The sequence below is a fragment of the Mustelus asterias genome, chromosome 15, assembly GCF_964213995.1.
Source record: "Mustelus asterias chromosome 15, sMusAst1.hap1.1, whole genome shotgun sequence".
Taxonomy (NCBI): Eukaryota; Metazoa; Chordata; class Chondrichthyes; order Carcharhiniformes; family Triakidae; genus Mustelus; species Mustelus asterias.
In genome coordinates this window covers 79,652,840-79,679,419 of record NC_135815.1, presented here as the reverse complement: position 1 = coordinate 79,679,419, position 26,580 = coordinate 79,652,840, and the positions used below count along the sequence as shown (strand labels likewise).

Sequence of the window (26,580 nt, the reverse complement as noted above, 5' to 3'; positions counted from 1 at the left end):
AAGAAACAAGAGTGGAGAGCATAGAATTTGTGAGAATGATGCATACATAGAATCCCTACAGTACAGAAGGAGGCCATTCGGCCCATCGAGTCTGCATCAACTTTGACATAGCATCTTACCCAGGCCCACTCCCGCAACCACACATATTTACCTCGCTAATCCCTCTAACCTACACATCTTTGGACACCGAGGGGCACATCCAATCTGGCTAACCTGGACATCTTTGGACTGTGGGAGGAAACCAGAGCACCTGGAGGAAACCCACGCATAGGGGAGCACATGTAGACTCCACAAAGACAGTCACTCAAGGCCAGAATTGAACCCAGGTCTCTGACATTGTACGACAGCAGTGCTAACCACTGTGCCACCGTGCCGCCCATCTTCAGACAAACTCAAATCTCTGACCCTCCCAAATTCCTGCAATATTCTTGGCTCGGTGGACCCATTTAAAAAAACTACAATTTGTTAAACTTTGATGTCAGATGTAAAGCGGGGGTGTAATTCTAAGGATTATAACTGCTTGCATATTGGCTTTTTTGTAAAGAAAGGATTCAGTCCATAAACATTCAAATTACACATGGTTAAAAGTCCATACTCCACATTGGAAAATAGGTGATTTTAATTTATTATATCTAATTTTTCCCTTAACCTTTTTTTTAGATTACTAGTTTTATGGCTATTTTAGCCCTGAGCTTTTTACCTTATTTTCTTTGTAAGAGCAAGGGCACACAGACAAGTTTGCCCATAAGCATTTATTGAAGCCTGTACCAGAGGATTGATGTTGCATGCAAAATTGATTTGTCTACAAAACAATTATTTAAACTGGATTGTAAGTAGTGAAATTCACATATGCGTAAGATAAACTTTAGACATGCTTTGGGCAAGCATGGGGAAATTGGTGTTAGTCTGCAACACATTTATTTAAGCTAGATCAATACATGTTTTGGACAAGAATCTTAACTACAGGAAAGCATTGCACCATTCTTGTAAACAAGTAGTGCACTGTCCAGCTTGTTTGCTGTTGGCTCCACAGATATCTTTCAACCAATCTTTAAACAATTCATCGTCCTTTCTCAAAACAAGGAACTGACCTAACACTACATATGCCTGAAAAAGAGAAAAGAAAATTGTAAATTTGTTTTAGTAAACACATTATGGTTTAATTTACTGAGAGCTTAATGTCTGTGTATAAAAGGTACAGACAAATACTAATGCTCATCACACTGACACAGCAAGTTGCAGTAGTAACACTGTCACCACGAAGATCACTGTTTTACGCACATACAGCACAGAAACAAGATATTCGGCCTAACAAGCATATGGTGGTGTTTGCACTCGCAAGCCACCTTCCACCCATCTTCATATAATCTCATTAACATTTTTTTTTCTTCCTTATGTACTTATCTAGCTTACCCTTAAATGTATCTATGTTATTCACTTTACCATTCCTTGTGGTCGCAAGTTCCATTTTAACCACTGTGGGTAAAGAAGTTTCCCCTGAATCCCCCACGCAATCTGTTGGTGACTATTTTATATTTATTATCCCCCATTCTGCTCTTGCCTGCAAGTAAAATCATTTTCCCTGTTTACCCAATCAAACTCTTTCATAATCTTGAAAAATTTCTCTCAAGTAACCCATCAGTCTTTGCTTATCACAAGAATCGTAAGAACTAGGGGCAGGAATCAACAATTCAGCCCCTCAAGCCTGATCTGCCATTTAATACAATCATGGCTGATCTCACCTCGGCCTCAACTCCACTTTCCTGCTTTCAAACCCTTACTAATTAAAAATCTGTCCACCTCATCCTTAAATTTCCTCACATCCCAACATCCACCATGCTCTGGGGTAGTGAATTCCACAGACACACAACCCTTTGAGAGTAATAATTTCTCCTCATCTCTGTTTTAAATCTGCTACCCTTTATCCTAAAACTATGACCTCTTGTTTTAGATTGCCCTACAAGAGGAAACTTTTTCTCCATATCTACTTTGTCAATCCACCTTATCATCTTGTACACCTCAATTAGATCTCCTCTCATTCTTCTAAACTCCAGGGAGCATTAGGCCTAAACTACCCAATCTCTCTTCATAAATCACGTCTGGAATCAATCTAACGAACCTCCTCTGAACTGCCTCCAATGCAACTACATCCCTCCTCAAGTAAGGGGACCAAAACTACATACAATATTCCAAGTGTGGTCTCACTAATGCTTTGTACAGGACAGTACTTTTATATTCTATTCCTTTAGCAATAAGTGGCAAGATTCCATTTGCCTTCCTTATTACCTGCTGTATCTGCATACTAGTTTTCTGCAATTCATGTACAAGAATACCCAGATCCCTCTGCACCATAGAATAACGAAGTTTCTCTCCATTTAGATAATGATTTGCCTTTGTATTTTTCCAAAATGGATAAACTAACACTTCCATCTGTCAAATTTTGCCCCATTCACCTATCCATATCCATTTGTAAATTTCTTATTTCATTATCGCAACTTAACATCGCACCTATTCTAGTGTAATCTGCAAATTTGGCTATAGTACCTATTATCCCTGCATCCAATTCATTAATATAGATTATAAATAGTTGGGGCTTGAGGACTGAACCCTGTGGCACCCCACTAGTTACATCTTGTCAATCCGAGAAAGACCCATTTATCCCGACTCTCTGCTTTCTGTTCGTTAGCCAATCCTCTATCCAAGCTAATAAATTACCCTAATCCCATCTGAACTAACCTTCTGTATTAACCTTTTGTGTGGCACCTTATCAAATGCCTTCTGGAAGTCCAGATATACAGGATCACTATTATCCATCTTGCTTGGTACATTTTCAAAGAACTCAAGCAAATTAGTCAAACGTGATTTACCCTTCCTAAAACCATGCTGACTCTGATGGATTGTGTTTTGACTTTCTAAATGTCCTGTTATTACTTCCTTTATAATGGATTCAAACAATTTCCCAACAACAGTTAACCGAATTGACCTATAGTTCCTTACATTTTGTCTCTTTCCCTTTTTGAATAAGGGTATTATATTATCATTTTTCCAATCCGCTAGAACCATTTTTGCATCCAGGGAATTTTGGAATATTATAACCAATGGATCTACTATCTCCAACACCATTTCCTCAAAGACCTGGAGAATTGCCTGTCTTCAAGCCCAATAGTTTGCTCAGTACTTTTTCCCTAGTGGTGATGATAGTTCTAAGTTCCTCCCTTTCTACAACCTTTGCATTTACTGTTACAATTGAGAAAATACTCATTTCCTCCGCCATGAAAACTGAGGCAAAATATTGATTTAGCGTCTCAGCTATTTCTGCATCCCCCACTATTAATTCCCCAGCCTCATTTTCTAGAGAAAAGAGCCCCAGCTGTTCAATCTTTCTTAATAAATGTAGCTTCTCAGTTTTGGTAACATTCTAGTAAATTGTTTTTTGCACTTTCACCAGTTTCTCTACGTCCTTCAAAAATGTGGAGTCCAGAACTATTCACAGTACTCCAAGTGTACTCTAACCAAAATTTTACACAAGTTTAACACACCTTCTCTGCTTTTCAATTCTATTCTTATAAAAATGAACCCCTTTATTTTCTTTGCTTAATTTTATACCTTATTAACCTATATTACATTTGTGTATCTGTACCCCTGATCCCTCTGCTCCTTAACAAAGGCAAAATACCACAGAACTGGAACTACTCAGCATGCCAGACAGTATCAATGGAAATTAATGGCCCAAATATTAGTTGGGAGGCAATATAGGGATGGGATGAGAGGCATTTTACTATATTATAAATGCAATATCGATATAACTATTTTTATTGCAACATAGAAGTGAGGAGAGAGCAGAGTGGGATGAAGAATTGAAACGGAAGCTCAGGGTCATTCTAGTAGACTGAAGAGAGTGTTCTGCAAAATTATCACCCAATCTACGTTTGCTCTCTCCAGTGTGGAGGTGACTACATCGTGACTGGTGAATACAGTAGACTAAATTAAAGGAAGTACAAGTATATCACTGTTTCACTTGGAAGGAGTGTTCGGAGCTCCAGACTACGGGAAAGAAGGAATTGAAAAGGGCAAGTGTTACATCTCTTTTGATTGCAATGGAAAGAGTTCAAGTTTTGGACATGATGGGATATGGGTCAAGTGAAGTGAGTAGTCCCTTTCAAATGCTGAAAGGGGAGGGGAAGATGTAATTCATGGTGGTATCATGCAGGTGGTGACAAATGGCAAAGAATGATTTGTTGAAGGTGGGGACAAGGGGGAACATATTGTGGTTCTGGAAGGGTGGAAAGAGGGGAGGGCAAAAGTGCAGGAAATGTGACTGACATGCTAAATGGTCCAAGCAACCAGAGTGGAGGGGAATTCTCAATTAGGGAAAAATGGGGACATTTCTGAGGCTTTGGAGTTGAAGGTGGTATAGTCACTGGAAGTATGGAATAAAGTTCTTACAAGACGTATGGGAATCATTGTACAGAAATGATAGACAGGTCAGGAAAGTGAAAAGTGGGAGATGGACCAGGGAGAGGGGGCGGAAATTTCAAGCAAAGTTGATTTGATTTTCTAGTTTAGGGTGAGATTAGAAAGTGATATAGGTACCAGAAAAAGAGGGGAACAAGGGGACCTCAGTTAAAACGAGAGCACTATATGACTGTAACACTACATTCTGCACTCTCTCGCTTCCTTCTCTATGAACAGTATGTTTTGTCTGTATACCACGCAAGAAACAATACTTTTCACTGTATGTTAATACATGTAACAATAATAAATCAAATCAAAAGCAAAGAATGGTCTGGGCATCCCACAAAACAAAGGCATAGTCAGGGTCCATAAGAATTCCTATAGCAACTTTTTTTATTTGGAAGAAGTGCAAGGAGTTCACGGGGAGCTTTTCAATATAAGAACATGTTCAGCTAGATGGAGAAAGTGGTGATGGATGAGGGTTGAGTGGGTCCTCCCTTCAGGAGGGCTGTCCTGGGTAGAGAATGGGGATTTAACAGGTCTGCAGTTTATAGTGAAATAAAGATGTATAGGGCAGAAACCTGGAAACTGTTAAAGTGTGCAGAGCATCAGGAGAGTTGCGGATATAGGTTGGAAGATACTGGACATTAGACAGGAAGAAATAGGTTGCATGGGTCAAGAACAGGCTGAAATGAAGGGTATATCATGACAAACCTATTTGTGGATCATGTGCAGGAGATAAAAGCAGGCTTTGCGGGGTTGGGAAACTGAGGTTGGTGGCTGTTGGGGGAATCATTCCCAGAGGAGATAAGGTCAGTCAGTGATGTTATGGGAAATGATAGCATGGTAGGAGACAACATTTCAGCTTTTATAAGGTAGAGCTCTGTTCACCAAACAACAATAGGACTAACCTCGTCAGCATGTTTAATGACAACATTAGGATTGGAAGAGATTAGAAGCATAGAAACATAGAAGGTAGGAACAGGAGGAGGCCATTTGGCCCTTAGTGCCTGCTCTGCCATTAATCACGATCATGGCTAATCGTCCAACTCAATAGCCTAATCCTGCTTTCTCGCCATAACCTTTGATCCCATTCACCCCATGTTCTATATCTAGCCGTCTCTTGAATACATTCAATGTTTTTGCATCAACTACTTCCTGTGGTAATGAATTCCACAGGCTCACCACTCTTTGGGTGCAAAAATGTCTCTTCATTTCCGTCCTAAATAGTCTACCCCGAATCCTCAGACTGTGACTCCTGGTTCTGGACACACCCACCATCGGGAATATCCTTCCTGCATCTACCCTGTCTAGTCCTGTTAGCATTTTATAAGTCTCTTTGAGATCCCTCTCATTCGTCTGAACTCCAGTGAAAACACTCCTAACCTAGTCAATCTCTCCTCATACATCAGTCCCGCCATCCCCAGAATCAGACTGGTAAACCTTCGCTGCACTCCCTCGAGAGCAAGAAATCCTTCCTCAGAAAAGGAGACCAAAACTGCACACATTATAGGTGTGGCCTCACCAAGGCCCTGTATAATTGTAACAACACATCCCTGCTCCTGTACTCGAAACCTCTCGCAATGAAGGCCAACACTTCTTTACCGCCTGGTACACCTGCATGCTTACCTTCAGTGATTGGTGCACAAGGACACCTAGGTCCTGCTGCACACTCACCTCCCCCAATTTACAGCCATTCAGGTAGTAATCTGCTTTCTTGTTTTTGCTTCCAAAGTGAATAACCTCACATTTATCCAAATTAAACTGCATCTGCCATTGATTTGCCCACTCACCCAACCTGTCCAGATCATGCTGAAGGATCTCTGCATCCTCATCAGAGTTCACCCTCCCACCTAACTTGGTATCATCTGCAAACTTTGAGATGTTCCATTTTGTTTCTTCTTTCAAATCATTTATATTGTGAATAGCTGGGGTCCCAGCACCGATTCCTGAGGAGATGGAGTGTTGTAAGTTCCAGAGGTTAGAGTAGGTTAGAATGAAGGGAACAGAGAAACTGAGCTGGCCAATGCTACACCAGTAGTTCTCAATAAAAGAATTGAGAGAAAGTGGGTGAGTTCCAGGTGGAAGGAGAATAATGAAGATAGAAGAAAGGCTCTGTAGTGTGGGGGTAGGCAGGGGGAGCATGGCCGAATAAGTAGGTACAGAGGCAAAGGAAGAGAAGTTCAGCATCATTTGGAACTTGCAGTCCTTGACACTCAAAAGAAATAAAAATAAAATTGTTAATGTGGCAGATGGAGCAGAAGATGAAATCAAACTGCAACAACTCGAGAGTAAGTCAATGCTGTTGGAGAGATCAAGAGCGGACATGTGGGGGCAATGGTTTTGAGCATGTATCTCGGCTAGTGGCAAGAACATTGGTTCAAAGAATTTTTAAGATCATGAAGATAGCTGTCATCATGAGTGGATCTGAAACAAGAAGGATGGAAATTCAGTTGGAATCTTCAAAAACTAAGAGTCAGAAATAGTTTGGGGGGGGGGGGGTATGCGTATGAAATTGACTTTTAGTATAGACACCTGATCAAACATGAGAAGAGAAGCAGAAAGCAATGAAAGCAAACAAGGTAAAAGAGACAAATGCAAATCTTGTCAGACAGAAGAGCAGAACTTCATGATGATTGGCATTCTGGAAGTGGCAGTGAATTAAACACTAGTAATAAAAACAAAATACTGCAGATGCTGGAAATCTGAAATGTAAACAGAAAGTGCTGGAAATACTCAGCAGATCAGTCGACATCTGTGGCAAAGAGAATTAGAGATGTAACAAATTATGAGCCAGCACATTTAATTTACAAGGAATATGTAGCCTCCTTCTATCAAAGTATGTTACCTTATCAAAGCCTCGCTCTTCCAGTTTTCTTCCAAGTGTTGTTCCAATACCAGCCAAGGAGGAAACTGACTTGTTCCCCATAGGTTCAGAAACAAAGTTCCTGTGTTTGTGTGACGTTGAAATCATTGTACAGGATTCTGAACCTGTTGACAACAGTAATCAATAGTTATACGAAGCTCCTGACCTTCTATTTTGTTCCACTTTCTCCAGCCTGTTCTCCAACGATATAATCATCACATTTCTACCCCGTTTCAGCTCTGAAACAAACTTGAAGTATTAACTGTTTCTTTCTCCACATATGTTGCCAGACCTGCTGAGTCTTTCCTGCATTTTTTGTTTTTATTTCAGATTTCCAGCATCTGCAGTATTTTGCTTTTATTATAAACAGGGGAAGTGAAGTCACAACCTCTTCTAACACACTAAAGCAGGCAAGTATAAAGGTCTCAGGCACTCAAAGAAGCCAGGGAAAAGGTAAGTAAGGTTCTGGTGGCTCGGATGGTTGGGGGGAGGCGGGGGGCAGGAAGATAGGAAAGGGGTGGAGGAGTTGGGGTGTCAGTAGGGTGATTAGGGCATGGGGGGTCAGGAGGTAGACATGGGGGGAGAAATCAGGGAGGTAGTTAGGGAGGGTTGAGATGGTGGTCAGGGTTTGGGGGTTAGTTGAGGAATTGGGAAGGTAGTCCAGGGTTGAGGAGGGTAGTCAGAGTGGAGGTCGGGGGAAGTCTGGAGGTCTGGGAGAGTAGTCGGGTGTGGAGAAAGTAGTCAGGAGGGTGTCGAGGGAGTTGTTTGGAGTAGTCCAGCAGGGAGTGGTCAATAGTATAGTTACCCAGGAGTTGGAAGTGATTTTAATCCTTCTAACTTTTCCTGGGTAACTATTCTGCAAAGAGTCAGAACCATCCAAAGACTCCGATTTAAATCAGAGTTTCAGATGATTCCTGGTGCAACAATATTCCTGCAATTTTTTTTGCCCTTCAAATATTTATCCAATTCTCCTTTGGTAGCTCTTACTGAATCTGTTTCTACCACCCTATCAGACAATTCATTACAAATCCTAATCATACATTGCGTAAATGTAATCCTCATGTCGCCTCTGGTTCGTTCTCAGACCCTAAATTTATGCTCTCAGCTGATCAACCCTTTAGCCATTAGAAATGACTTCACTTAAATAACTTCTTCATCATTTTAAACAGCTCCATCAAATCTCTTCTTAATCTTCTCTCCTCAACGGAGAACAATTCCGTTCTCTCCATTCTATCCATGGAACTATAATCCCTCATTCCTGGAACCATAATAGTAAAAAAAAGGCAATATACTGCTGATGCTGGAAATCAGAAATTAAATGGAAATGCTCAGCATGTCTAACAGCATCTGTGGAGAGAGAAAAATGAATTAATGCTTGCCACGGATGGGGGAGATAAACTCAAACCCCAAATTTCCTTCCTTTCTGTCCGTAATCAGTGTATTCTATTTTTATGTATGCTTCTAAACACCTGTGAGTCTGTAGTCAATGTTAAAAGTACCACCAGCAGACTTCCATGGGTTTAAACAAAGAGGATTATTTATTCACACACCTCAAAAGATCTAAATATTACATACTTGCACACCACACATTCAGGAAAGGTATAGTTAAAGAAGATGGTGCATTTCTACAAGAATCAAGCCAAACTAAATAGTTAACAGTTGATCTGTCTTTGCAGGTCCAGTGAAGAAGAATGCTTTTTCCCATTCTTGAATTGTAGTTCAGATAAATTCAGATATCAGGGTTACTGCAGGGTTCCTTCAAAGAGAAGACTGTTTAGCAGGTCATGAAGTCAGGCACTCATTGTACCAGAAGATCCAATTTCTTTACAGGTGAACTCCGAGCTTTGAAATCAGGCAGGGAGGCTTTATAAAAACATTTTTAAGCATATGGTTCTTAAAAGATTAAGGAAACATTGTGTTTAGCTGCAGCTGTTGTCTAGTCAGTATTATTCTGCAGACTGCAACATCCCCCACCCGCCCCCCCACCCTGCCCCCTGGTCTCCTCTGAGTTTTGGGAGAAAAGGATTTTAGTATGTGACATCCAGTTTCAATCACATGGTCAACAACCATTGATATGCAATAGAAGATAAATGGTGGTCTTTCACACTTAACTTGTGGATGACTGGACTCTTTGTTACATTGCAAATCTGAAGACCTGGGGGTAATTTTCCCGTGCGGCCTGCCACGAGGAAGTCCCGTCCCCATATGGTCTAGGAGTTCATTGATTCTTTATTTTGGAGTAAGCTTCGAACAATGGCAGGTGTGAATTACACAAAGGAATGCTTTCTAGGCATGTCCATTCAAGGGGGTTACCATCACCCAGTATGATTCCATTTGGAACTTTCTGGAAGCTCGATAGTCGGTGTTGAGGTTGCAAAGGTCATCTGACCCCCTTGACAGCCATCTTAACAGTTCATCAGAGTCCATTGTTAAATAAATGAATTCAGTTCCAGAGGTTTCCATATGGGCATAAACCATGTTTAAAGTTAATAATTTGGCATGCCTTTTACTGGGCATGACATAATTCAAATCATCACCAACCGCTCCTGTCCCAAAAAATAAATGGCCATAGGTTATGAGCTGAACTTATTGAATTCAGTGTGGAGTTTGGAAAGTTGTAAAGTGCTTAATCGAATGTTGAAATGCTGATCTGCAAGATTTCACTGCGCTTCACTGGAACAGTATAGGAGGCTGAGGAAAATGGTGGGGCGAATTTTCCCGTTCAGCTCGCCACGGGAATCATAGTAGGCAAGGGGCAGACCATGGAAAGGTCCTTTGACCTCGAGCAGGATTTGCTGGTTTCAGGGCAAGCGCAGCTGGAAAATCCCACCTGGTATGTAACTGAAAAGCCATGATGTGAAGGTGGCTGGGGTAAACACAGTATGAAGTCTCACAACACCAGGTTAAACTCCAACAGGTTTATTTGGTAGCACAAGCCACTAGCTTTCGGAGCGCTGCTCCTTCATCAGGTAAGTGGGAGTTCTGTTCACAAACAGGGCATATAAAGACACAAACTCAATTTACAAAATAATGGTTGGAATGCGAGTCTTTACAGGTAATCAAGTCTTAAAGGTACAGACAATGTGAGTGGAGAGAGGGTTAAGCACAGGTTAAAGAGATGTGTATTGTCTCCAGCCAGGACAGTTAGTGAGATTTTACAAGCCCAGGCCACAGCGAAAACCGCACCGACCTCCTCAGAAGACAGACACAGGACACGGCGGACAGAGTATCCTTCGTCGTCCAGTACTTTCCCGGAGCGGAGAAGCTACGACATTTTCTCCGGAGCCTTCAACATGTCATTGATGAAGACAAACATCTCGCCAAGGCCATCCCCACTTCTTGCCTTCAAACAACCGCACAACTCAAACAGACCATTGTCCGCAGCAAACTACCCAGCCTTCAGGAGAACAGTGACCACGACACCACACAATCCTGCCACAGCAACCTCTGCAAGACGTGCCGGATCATCGACACGGATGCCATCATCCACCAGGTACACGGTACATACACTTGCAACTCGGCCAACGTTGTCTACCTGATACGCTGCAGGAAAGGATGTTCCGAGGCATGGTACATTGGGAGACCATGCAGACGCTACGACAACGGATAAATGAACACCGCTCGACAATCACCATGCAAGAGTGTTCTCTTCCTGTTGGGGAACACTTCAGCGGTCACGGGCATTCGGCCTCTGATCTTCGGGTAAGCGTTCTCCAAGGCGGCCTTCATGACATACAACAACGCAGAGTCACTGAGCAGAGACTGATAGCCAAGTTCCACACACATGAGGACGGCCTCAACCCGGATCTTGGGTTCATGTCACATTATCTGTAACCCCCACGACTTCCCTGGGTTTGCAAAATCTCACTAACTGTCCTGGCTGGAGACAATACACATCTCTTTAACCTGTGCTTAACCCTCTCTCCACTCACATTGTCTGTACCTTTAAGACTTGATTACCTGTAAAGACTCGCATTCCAATCATTATTTTGTAAATTGAGTTTGTGTCTTTATATGCCCTGTTTGTGAACAGAACTCCCACTTACTTGATGAAGGAGCAGCGCTCCGAAAGCTAGTGGCTTGTGCTACCAAATAAATCTGTTGGACTTTAACCTGGTGTTGTGAGACTTCTTACATTTGCAGACCAAATGGAGGTGTTCTACAAAGTGGTCATCAATTCTGCATTTGGTTCCTCCACTATCAAGATCGCACCATGAATAGTAAATATAGTATACTAAATTGGAAGAAGTACAAGCAAATTCTTTTTCACCTAGAAGGAATGTGTGGGAGTGAAAATGTAGGAGATGAAGGGCAAGATTTGCATCTTAAGTATTTCAAAGGATCCCTACCGTGCAGAAAGAGGCCATTCGGTCCATCGTGCTTGCACCAACAACAATCCCAGCCAGGCCCTATCCCCGTAACCCCACTTATTTACCCTACTAATCCCCCTGACACTAAGGGTCAATTTAGCATGGCCAATCAAGCTAACCTGCATATCTTTGGAGTGTAGGAGGAAACTGAAGCACCTGGAGGAAACCCACACAGACACAGGTAGAATTGCGTGGGAATGTGCTGTGGGAAGAGGATGTGCCAGGGATCACAGAGAAACCAGTCCATTTGGGAGGTAAGGGAAAGCTGTGTTTGGTGATGACATCATGTTGGAGGAGGCAGAATAGCCAGGATTTTACGACCTCGCTCGGGTGAAGCTCATAAAATCCCGCCCGAGGCCAACGGAGAATTCCGTTCTGCGAGCCTCGCCTGCCCCGATTCCAGGGCGGGCATGGCGGTAAAATTCCGCAAATATAATGAACATGGAGTCTAGTGGGGTGAAAGGTGAGAACAAGGAGAACCCTATCATGATTCTAAGGGGTGAGACCAGAAATGTGGAAAATTAAATGGGTATGGAACACTGAATTGTTAGATGTGATAGAAAAGAGAAACTCAGAGCGGAATAGAGTCCATACAAGAAACATGCATAGTCAAGGTAGCTATGGGATTCAGTGGCCTTATAGTGGACATTGGTTGATAGTCTAGCCCCAGAAATGGCAAGAGAAGTTGAGTGTTTCTTTACTTGTCTCATGATCACTCCCTTTTGCCTTTCACCATTACACCTTTTGTCATTTAATGTCTCCTGCCTTTGGTGCTTTAAGAACTATCCTTTTGTCCTTTCCTCGCCTCACCTTCCCTCCCTTCGTACTTGCTTGTCACATCATTAACTTTTCAGGTTCTGATCGACTTGAAACAGTTTCTCACTCCAAAGATGCTGCCAGATCTGAGAATTTCCAGCGTTTCTGTTCTATACCATTCTACAAAGCCTTCATGTCCTTCCTAAAGGAATAAACATCTCATGTCCATTGTGTTGGAAGGACTTTTCAATCCCTGTCTGTCTGTGAAGAGGGAAATAGAAATAGAATCAAGGCTTATGAAACAAACAGGTGGTGAGGGCAGTGCAGTCAGACTTCTGAATAGGAAGTTGCGAAAGCTTTAAACCACCTCAGACAGAAATGGTGGTGGAACAGTTAAAATACTTACATTGAGTAAGGTATAAAGTCAGGGTTTTTTTGTATTATTATGTAGGATGAATTGTAACTATTGCTCTGTGTGTTCAATTGCAGTGAAGCAAAAAAGCGTAATGGCATTCAGCTGCCCTTGCCTCACCCAGGGGCAGCACAATGGCAGTGGTTAGCACTGCTGCCTCACACTGCCAGGGATGTGGTTTCAATTCCTGGCTTGGGTCACTGTCAGTGCGGAGTCTGCATGTTCTCCTCATGTCTGCATGAGTTTCCTCTGGGTGCTCCAGCTTCCTCCCACAGTCCGAAAGACGTGCTGGTTAGGTGCATTGGCTATGCTAAATTCCCCCTCAGTGCACCCAAACAGGCGCCGGAGTGTGGCGACCAGGGGATTTTCACAGTAACTTCATTGCAGTGTTAATGTAAGCCTACTTGTGACACTAATAAACTAAAACCAGTTGTTTATTCATTCAGACCTCTCAGGGACAAAGGAGGGGAATTATGCTTAGAACCAAAGGAAGTAGGAGAGATCCTAAACGAATACTTTGCATCAGTATTCACAAAGGAGAGGGACATGTTGACTGGTATTGTCTCAGAGAGATGTGTTGACCCGTTAGAAAAAATCTTAATTACAAGGGAGAAAGTGTTAGGTTTTTTAGGAAACATCAAGACAGATAAATCCCCAGGGCCAGATGGCATCTATCCTAGACTCCTCAGGGAGGCAAGAGATGAAATTGCTGGGCCTCTAACAGAAATCTTTGTCTCTTCACTGGACACAGGTGAGGTCCCAGAGGATTGGAGGATAGCAAATGTGGTCCTGTTATTTAAGAAGGGTAGCAAGGATAACCCGGGTAATTATAGGCCGGTGAGCTTGACGTCCATGGTAGGGAAATTGTTGGAGAAGATTCTTAGAGATAGAATATATGCGCATTTAGAACTGAATAATCTCATTAGCGATAGACAGCATGGTTTTGTACGAGGGAGGTCATGCCTCACAAATTTGGTTGAGTTTTTTGAGGAGGTGACAAAAATGATTGACGAGGGAAGGGCCGTGGATGTCGTCTATATAGATTTTAGTAAAGCGTTTGACAAGGTCCCTCATGGCAGGCTGGTGCAAAAGGTTAAATCTCACGGGATAAAAGGTGAGCTAGCTAGATGGGTGGAGAACTGGCTTAGCCATAGAAGACAGAGGGTAACAGTAGAGGGGTCTTTTTCCAGTTGGAGGTCTGTGACTAGTGGTGTTCCACAGGGCTCTGTACTGGGACCTCTGCTGTTTGTGATATATATAAATGATTTGGAGGAAGATGTAGCTGGTGGGATCAGTAAGTTTGCAGACGACACAAAGATTGCTAGAGTTGCGGATAGTGATGAACATTGTCAGAGAATACAGCAGGATATAGATAGGCTGGAACATTGGGCGGAGAAATGGCAGATAGAATTTAATCCAGATAAATGCGAAGTGATGCATTTTGGTAGATCTAATGTAAGGGGGAGCTATACAATAAATGGCAGAACCAGCAGGAGTTTAGACACACAGAGTGACCTGGGTGTACAAGTCCACAGATCCTTAAAGGTGGCAGCACAGGTGGAGAGGGTGGTGAAGAAGGCATATGGCATGCTTGCCTTTATTGGACGGGGCATAGAATATAAAAGTTGGCATATGAAGTTGCAGCTGTATAGAACGTTGGTTAGGCCACATTTGGAATACTGCATCCAGTTCTGGTCGCCACACTACCAGAAGGACGTGGAGGCTTTGGAGAGAGTACAGAGAAGGTTTACCAGGATGTTGCCTGGTATGGAGGGTCTTAGTTATGAGGAGAGATTGGGTAAACTGGGGTTGTTCTCCCTGGAAAGACGGAGGATGAGGGGCGACCTAATAGAGGTGTATAAAATTATGAAGGGCATAGATAGGGTGAGGGGGGGCAAGGTTCAACACAGATGTCAGGGGGATGTATTTTATGATGTGGAGATGCCTGCGTTGGACTGGGGTAAACACAGTAAGAAGTTTAACAACACCAGGTTAAAGTCCAACAGGTTTATTTGGTAGCAAAAGCCACACAAGCTTTCGGAGCTGCAAACCCCTTCTTCAGGTGAAAATACTCTTTGTGAAGAAACACACTTCTCACCTGAAGAAGGGGCTTGCAGCTCCGAAAGCTTGTGTGGCTTTTGCTACCAAATAAACCTGTTGGACTTTAACCGGATGTATTTTACACAGAGGGTGGTGGGGGCCTGGAATGCACTGCCAAGCAAGGTGATTGAGGCGGACATGCTGGGATCGTTTAAGACTTATCTAGATAGCCACATCAACAGACTGGGAATAGAGGGGTACAAATGAATGGTCTAGTTGGGCACATGAGCGGCGCAGGCTTGGAGGGCCGAAGGGCCTGTTCCTGTGCTGTATTGTTCTTTGTGCATTCTGCTTCTGAAGTAGTTGGATTTGAACTAAGTGTTATTGTCCAGGAATATTCATATGTACAGTTGGATATAGGACAGTAAGTCAACTCCCATAACTGGGGCTCAGACTGTTTAAAGTGGCAACAGCAGACCCGAATTTGTACCAGTCAGAAAAAGGTAATAGTGAAAATCACAATTACAACCAATGGCTCATTTAAGCACATTCCCCTAATGCCAGCCTCCCACTGCCCGGTTTCAGCAAGGTTTTAATTCAGTGCCAAGCATTCATAGGTTATCCAATTACCTAACTGCACCAGATGGCAGATTAAAAACACAGCCTATCCTGGGTTAAACTAGTTTTGAATTTCTGAATAATTTATCACTTGCTGTGGGGGATGGGGAGAATAGGTTTTTTAAACAAGGAAAGATGAAGATTTGTTCCTCACTGCTTCTAAATCCTCACATTCCCTCTAAATCCTCACCCTCCCTCTGATTCGACTGAGGGAGGGAATGAGGGCCCAAAGGCCACCTCAAAGCCTCCTTCATCCGCCCCTCATCCCCACTGCCCCTCTCCCGCTTTCCCTCCTCTTCTATCCCCCTCATTCCCATATTCTCTCCTCCCCATTCCTGTTTATCGCCTCTCCCGTTCCCGCCCCTTGTTATTTGCCCTTTATCCTCACCCACTCGCCCCGTGCTGCCCTCAGGGCTCTCAGATTCTCCGTCGCCGCCGCTTTCCTGTTGGGGGGGGGACATTGGGGGAGGGGATTATTGTTCAAAGCCAAAGGCCGGTAGGACTCACCACGTGACCGGCTCGCTCTGCCCGCTCACGCTCTGCCCCGTGCCTCCCGCCTCCTGCCCAACGGCCGTCCCGCTCGCCGCTCGCGGAGCCCCCTGGCGCAAGAGCCACCAGAACTCCTCCCCTAACGGCTGCCACGTGCTCGGCGCCGCCAACCTGGCGCCCATTCACAAGCCGTCAAATGCAGAGATTTTGGCGGGAACCAAAGTGGGATTGTGAAGAAATATATGTGTTTAAGGTGTAGTCTTAACAAACACGACTGCGATCATAGAATAGAATCCCTACAATGCAGAAGGAGCCCATCCAGTCTGCACCGACTTGCCAGCATCCCACCCTTTCCCCATGTGTTTACCTCACTGATTCACCTAACCTTAACATCTTGGCTTCCTCCCATAGTCTGAAAGATGTGCTGGTTAGGTGCATTGGTCATGCTAAATTCTCCCTCAGTGTACGCAAACAGGCACTGGAGTGTGACAATTTGGGGATTTTCACACTAACTTCATTGCAATGTTAATGTAAGCCTACTTGTGACACCAATAAATAAACTTAACCTCACTGCCTCACAGCACCAGGGGCCCGGGTTTGATTCCCAACTTGGGTCACTGTCTGTGCAGTCTGCACGTTCTCCCCATGTCTGTGTAGATTTCCTCCGGATGCTCTGGTTTCCTCTCAGTCCAAAAGACATGCTGGTGAGGTGCATTGGCCATGCTAAATTCCCCCTCAGTGTACCCGAACAGGCGACTAGGGGATTTTCACAGTAGCTTCATTGCAGTATTAATGTAAGTCTACACCAGTAAATAAACTTTATCTTGGCACACCAGGGGGCAATTTAGCATAGCCAATCCACCTAACCCACACATCTTGGCACATTAAAGGGATTTTCACAGTAACTTCATTGCAGTGTTAATGCAAGCCTACTAGTGACACTAATAAACAAACTTTAAACTCAAGGGCAATTATTTAACATAGCCAATCCACCTAACCTGTATATCTTAGGAGTGTGGGAGGAAACCCACGCAGACATGGGGAGAACGTGCAGACTCCGCACAGTCACCCAAGCCTGGAATTGAACCCGGGTCCCTGGCGCTGTGTCACCCTAATGGATTAGGAGGTTATATATCCCAATCACGGTAACTCTATCCCCCTCTACAACCCTCTCCAACATTTCTGTATTCCCCACTCCCGGCCCTGAGCCCTGGAATTCCCTTCCTGAACCTCCTTATGTGTGTCTCTTCTTTCATTCCACCCCTTAAAGCTTAAAGTTTCCATTAAGCGTTTGGTCAGCTGCCCTAATATCTCCTTTAATTGGATGTTTTTTTCTGTCTTATTATACTCCTATGGAGCGGCCTGGGATGGATTTCTATCTTAACGCCACTATATAAATAAAAATTATTGTTTGTTTTAAGCTCCTTAGAATATTTATTATCTGATTGGTAATGTTTCATTTACTTGGAGCAAGATTTATCCATATTACACCAATGCAAAATTTGTCCTGAAATCCTGTAGGCAGCACGGTGGCACAATGGTTAGCACTGCTGCCTCACAGTGCCAGGCACCCAGGTTCGATTCCTGGCTTGGGTCACTGTTTGTGTGGAGTTTGCATGTTCTCCCCGTGTCTGCGTGGGTTTTCTCTGGATGCTCTGGTTTCCTCCCACAATCCAAAGATGTGCGGGATAGGTGGATTGACCATGCTAAATTCCCCCTTAGTGTCAGGGGGACTAATTAGGGGGTTTATGCATGGGAGTTATGGGGATAGGGCCTGGGTGAGATTGTGGTCGGTGCAGACTCGATGGGCCAAATGGCCTCCTTCTACACTGTAGGATTCTATGATTTAAGTAATGAAATGACATCTTTAAAGTGACACTTTTGACAAGAAAATATTTTGATATGTTGTATCTGCATTTTATAGAATAGAGTCCCTACAGTGCAGTGGAGGCCATTTGGCCTATTGAGTCTGCACTGTCTCTCTGACAGAGTATTTTACCCAGGTCCTTTCCCCCACCCTATCCCCATAACCCCACACATTTACCATGGCTAATCCATCTAGCTTACGCATCTTGGGACAATTACTATGCATCTAAGGGACAATTTAGCATGGCCAATCCACCTAACCTGCACATCTTTGGACTGTGGGAGGAAAGCGCGGCACCCATGCAGATACAGGGAGAACGTGTAAACTCCACACACACAGTCACCCAAGGCCAGAATTGAACCCGGGTTCCTGCGTGGTGAGGCAGCTTACCACTGTGCCATTGTAATGTAACTCGTCTTGTTTCTTTAAATATTCATGTCAGAACCAATGAAGAATTATTAATGAAAGACGGGCAGGATCAGATTCGGTGTTAATTTTCAAAAGGGAATTGGATATACCTAAAACAGCCAGCGGCCATGGGGCAAGGGTTGGGGAGTGGGATTAATTGGATGACAATGGGCTTGATGCTCTGGTGGCAGACGGACTTCATCCCAGATAAATGCGTAGTGGTCCATTTTGGCAGGTCGAATGGGATGAAGGAGTACAATATTAAGGGAAAGACTCTTAGTACTGTAGAGGATCAGAAGGATCTTGGGGTCCGGATCCATAGGACTCTAAAATCGGCCCCGCAGGTGGAGGAGGTGATTAAGAAGGCGTATGGTGTGCTGGCCTTCATCAATCGAGGGATTGAGTTTAGGAGTCCGGGGATAATGATGCAGCTATATAAGACCCTCGTCAGACCCCACTTGGAGTACTGTGCTCAGTTCTGGTCGCCTCATTACAGGAAGGATGTGGAAAAGATTGAAAGGGTGCAGAGGAGATTTACAAGGATGTTGCCTGGATTGAGTGGCATGCATTATGAGGATAGGCTGATGGAGCTTGGTCTTTTCTCCTTGGAGAGACGTAGGATGAGAGGAGACCTAATAGAGGTATATAAGATGTTAAGAGGCATAGATCGGGTGGACTCTCGGAGGCTTTTTCCCAGGGTGGAAATGGCTGCTATGAGAGGACACAGGTTTAAGGTGCTGGGGGGTAGGTACAGGGAAAATGTTAGGGGAAAGTTTTTCACACAGAGGGTGGTGGGCGAGTGGAATTGGCTGCCGTCAGTGGTGGTGGAAGCAAACTCAATAGGGTCTTTTAAGAGACTCCTGGATGAGTACATGGGACTTAATAGGATGGAGGGTTATAGGTAGGCCTAAAAGGTAGGGATATGTTCGGCACAACTTGTGGGGCCGAAGGGCCTGTTTTGTGCTGTAGTTTTCTATGTTTCTATGATGGGCAGAATGATCTCCTATACTATTAGATTCAATTTGTAAAATTTGCTCATGGTAAACTATGTACAAACGTCTGATGTGTAACTGCAACTGAAGATTGCAATCTTGGAGGAATATTGGAACAAGATTAGCCTATTCAGCACCTTAAGCCATTCAATTAAGTCTGTATCTTAATTCCATTAAAAGGCAATTCACATACCAGTTCACATATGGACTGAATTTGGTTTGTTCAGCACAGGATCAGGATGCTGGCAAATTAAACATAAGCATCAAAAGGAAGATGAAGAGGATGACAAAGACCAGCACAAAGGGGAAATGAAGGGCAGTTTAAGAGCAGGAAGACATGCCCCAATCTTGTTGAAGAGTGAATTTCAATCAAAAAGATTGAAAAAGAGGGAAGCAAAGCAAAATCAACACCCTTTTCTACGGAGATTCAAAATATTTTCAGGCTTTTGATGCAAGATCATGCTGTGAATGCATAACTGATTTGCAATCACAACCCAAATATCGAATGAAGTGGCTCAGCTGGTAGCACTCTCATCTCTGAGTCAAAAGGTTGTGGGTTTAAGTCCCATGCTTGAACACTTGAGTACTTAATCAAGGCTGTTATTTCGGTAATTATTGAGGGTGTGCTGCACTACCGCAACTGTTGTATTCTGGATGAGACATTAAATCGAAGCCCGGTCTGCCCACTCTCATGGATATTAACCAAAAGCTCAACTGCACCTTCATATCAACATTGTGGATACAAAGGCAAGTCAAAGGCTGGGAATTTGGCACGGAGTAACTCACCTGACTTCCCAAAGCTTGACCATCATCTACAAGGCCCAAGTCAAGCGGGTGATGGAATACTCTCCAGTTGCCTGGATGAGTGCAGCTCAAAAAGCTTGATATCATCCAGGACAAAGTAACCTCCTTGATCAGCAGCCCCGATGGACTGCAGCAAAATCGTCAAACCTCCTATAGCACCTTCCAAACCCATGAGCTCTACCACCTAAAAGACAAGGGAAGCTGATACAAGGAAACACCACCACCTGCAAGCTCCCTCTACACCACACACAGTCCTGACTTGGAGCTACGTGACTTCACTATCACTGAGTCAAAGACCTTGAACTCCCGTCCTAACAGCACTGGGTGTGTCTACACCAGGTAGACTGCAGTGATTGTCAATGGCAATTAGGATAGGTAATAAATACTGATGTTGCCAGGGACACTCACCATTCCATGAAAGAATTAAAACAAAAATGTTACAGCACTATTTGGAAGAAGGACAAGTGAGTTCTCCCTGATATCCTAGCCACTATTTATTCCTCATTGTGCGACCTTGCTCTGTGCAAATTGGCTGCAGTGATTTCTACATTATAATACCAATTACATTTCAGAAGTATTGCACTGATTGCAAAGCACTTTGGTAACCTAAAGTTGTTAAGAATTATGAATAAATACTTTATTTTTATTTTCCATTAACAACGGGCCTAATCAGAATGTGTGACCTGGTATCATCCAACTGAGTCAATAACGCTTCCCCAATTAATATGGGAAATTCCTTAACGACATAGATGCTAATTATATTTTCATAACTTCACCAAAGCTTCACCTACAATGCAATATGCTTGCCTTAGCATATGAAATAGGACCAAGAGTAGGCCATTTGGTTCTTTGAGCCTCCTCCCATTCATCAAGATTATGCCTGATCTTCTAACTCAACTGCACCTTTATATACTATCCTTAGAGCCCTTAATTCCTTTAATAGACAAAATTCTAGCAATGTGTCCTGAATATACTCAACAATTGAGCATTAACAACTTTCTGAGGTAGATAATTACAAAGATTCACAATTGTTTGAAGAATGTTTTCTCACCTCCATCCCAAATGATCCCTTATTTTAAGATTGTGACTCCAAGTTCTAGATTTCACAGTCAGGAAAAGTTTTCTCAGCTAGTACCATGTCAAATCCCTTAATAATTTTATATGTTTCAATTACATTCTGCCATTCTTCTAAAATCCAGGGAGCATAAGCCTAGTATGCTCAATCTCTCCTCATAGCATAATCGCCTCATCCCAGGAACTAGTCTAGTGTTGCTTTGTTGCATTCCTTCTAGTAAATATCCTTAAGTAAAAGACTAAAACTGCACATAATATTGATGGTATATTCTCGCCAAAGCTCTGTATAATCGTAGTAAGATTTCTTCACTCTTATACCCCAAACCCTCTGTAACAAAAGCTAACATTCCATTTGCCTTCCTAGTGTTGCTGTATCTGCATGGAGAGTTTTTATGATTCATGAACAGGGACACTCAAATCCCTTTGAATGCAAAGATTTTCCATCATTCAAAAAATGTTCTGCTTTCTTTATTTTTCCTCGCAAAGTGAATACCTTGATTCTAGGCCACATTGTACTCCATCTACCATTTTATATAAAAACAGAAAATGCTGCAAAAGTTCAGCAGTTCTGGGAGTATCTGTGGAGAGAGAAACAAAGTTAATATTTTGAGTCCATTATGATTTCTTTGGAAATGGAGAGCAGTAGTAATGTGATGGGTTTTATGCTGATGAACAAAGGGAGGGGCAGGTGGAGCAAAATGGTCAGGGATAGGCTAGAAAGCAGGAGAGATTAAATGACCAAGATGTCTTGGAAGTCGACAAAAGGAATGGTAATGATAGTATTAAAGGCTAATTGTGGTTCAGAGTAGGTACTAATAGCAGAATAAAGGTCAGCCCTGTCTGGAAGCAAAATAGTAGAATGTGTTAATAGCTGAAAATAGTTCAGCACTGTCTGAAAGCAAAAACATTTGAACAAGATAAAGATTGGCACTTGGGGTAGGAAAAAAAGCAAAATGGAGGACAGAGTTTATGGTCTGAAGTTGAACTTAATGTTCATGCCAGATTGTAAATAATCAGAAGATGGTGTGCCGTTCCTCCAGCTTGCATTGGGCTTCACTGGAACATTGTTTCAGTGTTCCAGGGCGGCATGGTGGCACAGCGGTTAGCACTGCTGCCACACAGTGCAAGGGACCCGGGTTCAATTCCAGCCTCAGGTCACTGTGTGTGTGGAGTTTGCACGTTCTCCCCGTGTCTGCGTGGGATTCCTCCGGGTGCTCCGGTTTCCTCCCAGAGTCCAAAGACGTGCAGGTTAGGTGGAATGGCTATGCTAAATTGTCAGGGGGACTAGCAGGGCAAATGAATGGGGTAATGGGATAGGGCTGGGTGGGATTGTTGTCGGTGCAGACTCGACGGACGAAATGGCTTCCTTCTGCACTGTAGGGATTCTATGGCCTGTATCAGGCCAAGGATAGAAATGTGAGCCGAGAACCAAGATGATGAAATGAAATAACAATTGAAGATCAGGGTCATGCTTGTGAACTAAGCTAAGGTGCTCCACAAAGTGGTCAACCAATCTGGGTTTCGTTCCCTTAGTTCCGAGGAGACTGTATTGTGAGCATCGAATACAATATACTCAACTAAAAAGAAGTAGAAGTAAATTGCTACTTCACCTGCAAGAAGTGTTTGGAGCTTTGAACAGTGAGGAGGGAAGAGGTAAAGGTGTTATACCTCCTGGGAATGCATGTAACAGTGTTGTGGGAAGGGAATGAGATGTTGGGATTGATGGCGGAGTTGATCAGGGGTCACAGGTGTCACTTCAGAATGCTGAAGGGAGATGAGGGGATGGTGTGCCACAAATCATGCTGGAGTTTGCAGAAATAGTGGAGAGTGAACCTTTAATTATGGAGGCTGGTGGGGTGGAAAATAAGAACAAGGAGAACCTTCTTGTTGTTCTCGGAGGGAGGGGAGGAGTGAAGGCAGAAGTATGGAAAATGTGTCGGACACGGTTCAGGGCCTTGTCAACTATGGGGGGGGGGGGGGCGGGTGGGGGGGCGGTGGGATCTTCAGTTTAGGGAAAAGGAAGACATGTCAAAAGCATTGTTCTGGAAGGTAGTTTCGTCAGAATAAATGTGACAGAGATTGAGAAGTTTTGAGAATGGAATGGAGTCCTTACATGAAGCAGGAGGTGTCGTTGAATTAGCTGTGCGAGTTGCTGGGCTTGTAATGAATTTGGTAGATGGCTATTGTGATGATACTGTGCCTTTAAGAAATGTATTCATATCATGTTTCTCTGTATTACATGGTGCTGATTTGTCTGGGTACCATGCTGAGAATGCAGGCTAATAATTGATTTTAGCTAGGGATGGGTTTGTTTCAATCTGAGTAAATATTTTTTTTTTTATTTTGGTTTTTTCACTCGGGTTTCAGTGTAGGGTTTTGATTAGGTTGATGACGAAGTAATGTGCTTAAGTGGAGGAACTAAGCTTATAGGGAAAAGCAGGCAGTTACTGCCAAGTTCTGAAAGAAGCAAGAGGTCTCTCTCTCTGGAGGTTACAAGGAGAAAAAGGTCTTTCTCCCTATGTCTCCCTCTCTCCAGAGATGTTCTGGAAGCTCAAGGAGTGGCAGCCCAAGTAAGAGTACTTAAGATTGTGTGTTGCTAACTGTTTTTGAAAAGGAGTCTAAGAGAAATATTGCTTGCTAATAGAGATAGGTTATCAGTTAGGAATTGTATCTTGCCATGTTTAAGTATTTCAATTGGTAAAAGTTAAGCTAATTCATTTGTTATAGTTAAACTGTATCATTAAATGAAGTTTGTTTTGATAAAAGTTTCCGAGTGTGTCAACAGAATCACACCAGGGGTGAAGCATCTTATCCTCACATTAATGCCAAAATGGAAATACTGTTGGGGCCGAGTCAGTCTTCACGATCCGTACCTTAACACTAACAGCAATAAGGAGATAGAGAGGCCAAGGCAGGGAAGGGAAGTTTCAAAGATGGACTACGTCAATGAGAGAGAAGGATGGAACTTGAAAGGAAAATTAATGAATTTAGGCTGTTCGAGTTGAGAAAATGAAGGGGTACTAATACAGTCAATGTACCAGAAAGAGAGTTGTGGGCAGGGGCTTGAGGAGGTCCGGACAAGGAATGGGTCACATGCCCCACATGAGAAAGCTGATATAACAGGGGCCCATGTGGGTACCCAGTGTTACACCCTTTATTTGGAGGAAGTGAGACAAGTTAAAGGAGAAACTGTTCAATGAGAGAACAAGTTCAGCCAGTTGGAATAAGGTGATGGTGAATGGGGATTGTTTGGGTCTCCATTAAAGGATGAAATGCAAAACCCTCAGACTGTCCTATGAGAATTGGAGGTGTAGAGGGATTGGGTGTCCATCAAGGAGGCGGTTAGGGCCAAAATTTTTGAAATGATGCAAGGTGCCAGAATGATCACAAGTGTAGGTGAGAAGAGATGACACGAGAGAGAAAATAGTGTCAAGATCGGAGAAAATAAGTTCATTGGGACAGGAACATGCTGAGATGGGTCTAACAGGATGGTCCTGTTTGTGGATTTTGGAAAGGAGGTAGAAGAGGGATGTCTGGATTTGGGTGTCTAGGAGGTTGGAGACTGGAGATAAAATCTCCAAAAGAGATGAAGTCAGTGACAGTCCTGAAAACAGTTTGATTTCAGTGATGGGATCATGGTCCAAAGGGAGGTAGGTAGAAGTATCAGAGTTGGTGCTCAGCCTTTACAATGTAGAGATTGATATGCCTGACAACAGCAGCACCACCCTTGTCAGCAAGTTCAATAACAAAGTTAGGTTGGACCTGAGGGAACAGAGTGCAGCAAGTTCAGAGGGAGACAGCTTGGAGAAGATGAAAGGAAAAGAGAAATTAAGGTCCCTGATGCTATGCTGACAGTTTTCAACAAAAAGATCAAGGGTGGATAAGAGGCCAGAGGGAGCACGTCCAGGTACAGGGAGAGTACTAGATGCAGGTGAAAGGATCCATTGAGCAGGGCGAGGAATACTGCCCAAAGTAGTGAGCATGGAAGCAAAGATAATGGAAGAGCAGTTCAATGTCGCGCTAAGCCCAAAATTCATTGGAGTGAGCGAGTATAGGGATAAAGCTGAGTCCTTTCCTGAGCACAGACCATTCAGCGTCAGAGGGCATAAATGTTGCTTTAACAGCTGATCACATGATTTGATGGTGATGTCATTAGGGTGTTTCCACAGGCTGCTGTTTTACTTTCAGTTTGTACTCTGTGCTGTGCTTTTTCAATAAAACCTGTCGTGTTAGTTTGAATCTACTTGTGCAAACCACATTTTCTTTTTGTTAAAATCCACAACCTCAAATATAGGACATTATAGAAAGAAGATTGGCAACGAGTTGTGATTTTCTTACACAATGAAAGAAAAGCACAACTCGTTGCCAATTTTCTTTCATTATGAACATCGAGAAAAGATCCTAAATAGTAGAAAAAAATTGTGGGTCCTCACACTTCAAGTATTAGAAAGCTGGGGAGAAGTAATGGCAGGATTAAAGATTGAAGTGCCAATAAAAGACTCGAGTAGAAAAGAGCCCTCTGTGGTTTTTAAAGAAAGGGGGTTTCTAACCAAAGGGTGTGATTCTAGGCAGTATTAAAAAGGGGAGCATTGGGAAAACAGTAAAGTAAAAATATATACTGAGTATTCTAGAATCAATATTGCCTGTAAGAGAAATGGTGGGTGTTGGGGACCATATCAGAAACTCCAAAGTATATAAAGAAGTTAGCCTAAACCTCAACTTCTGTTTGATTTTGGCATTAGTATGAGCATAAGGTGTTTCACTCCAGGTATAATTTGATTGACCCACCAGGAATCTTTTATTAAAACAAATTTTATTTAACAACACAATTAAAATATAACAAAGAATCAATATAACATTTACCAATTGAAAGTACTTAAACATGACAAAGTATAATTCTTAACAACTATCTATCTCTAGTTCCAATATAAGTAATATCTCCATGGAGATAAATCCTATTTCAGAACCAATTAGCACCAAAAACAGATATGCTCGGGTGAACACTAGATTTCAAACTGTTTCATAGAAACCCTACAGTGTAGAAAGAGGCCATTCGGCCCATCGAGTCTACACCGACCACAATCTCACCCAGGCCCTACCCCCATATCCACCCGCTAATCCCTCTAACCTACGCAGCTCAAGACACTAAGGGGCAATTTTAGCACAGCCAATCAACCTAACCCGCACATCTTTGGACTGTGGGAGGAAACCGGAGCACCCGGAGGAAACCCACGCAGACACGAGGAGAATGTGCAAACTCCACACAGACAGTGACCCAAGCCGGGAATCGGTTTAAGGTTTAACACCTCTGGACAGATACAGAAAGACATTTGCCTTCTGACTCCCATACAGCAGTTTCCAAAGAAATTCTACCTTCAAGCAGCAACACTTCAGAGAAAGAGACCTGTTTTCTGGCAGATTCCAGTCTC

The 26,580-nt window shown here is 43.2% G+C and overlaps 1 protein-coding gene across 1 annotated transcript; it reads right to left on the bottom strand.

Annotated features, from left to right (window-relative positions):
• Positions 1-747: 747 nt before the first annotated feature.
• banf1 (barrier to autointegration nuclear assembly factor 1) lies at positions 748-16,120 on the bottom strand. The gene is made up of 3 exons (XM_078230598.1): positions 16,025-16,120; positions 7,304-7,446; positions 748-1,107 (listed from the first exon to the last, which is right to left on the bottom strand). Exons 2-3 carry the CDS (start codon positions 7,427-7,429, stop codon positions 961-963), a joined length of 273 nt encoding a protein of 90 aa, XP_078086724.1. The 5' UTR covers positions 7,430-7,446; positions 16,025-16,120; the 3' UTR covers positions 748-960.
• Positions 16,121-26,580: the final 10,460 nt, after the last annotated feature.

What these genes read in the sequence shown, in the direction of transcription:
- banf1 (XM_078230598.1), bottom strand. Translation starts at nt 7,429, where the DNA reads ATGATTTCAACGTCACACAAACACAGGAACTTTGTTTCTGAACCTATG. An exon ending in AAGAGCGAGGCTTTGATAAG is followed by an intron (nt 1,108 to 7,303) that starts GTAACATACTTT and finishes TCTCTTTTTCAG; the next exon opens with GCATATGTAGTGTTAGGTCA.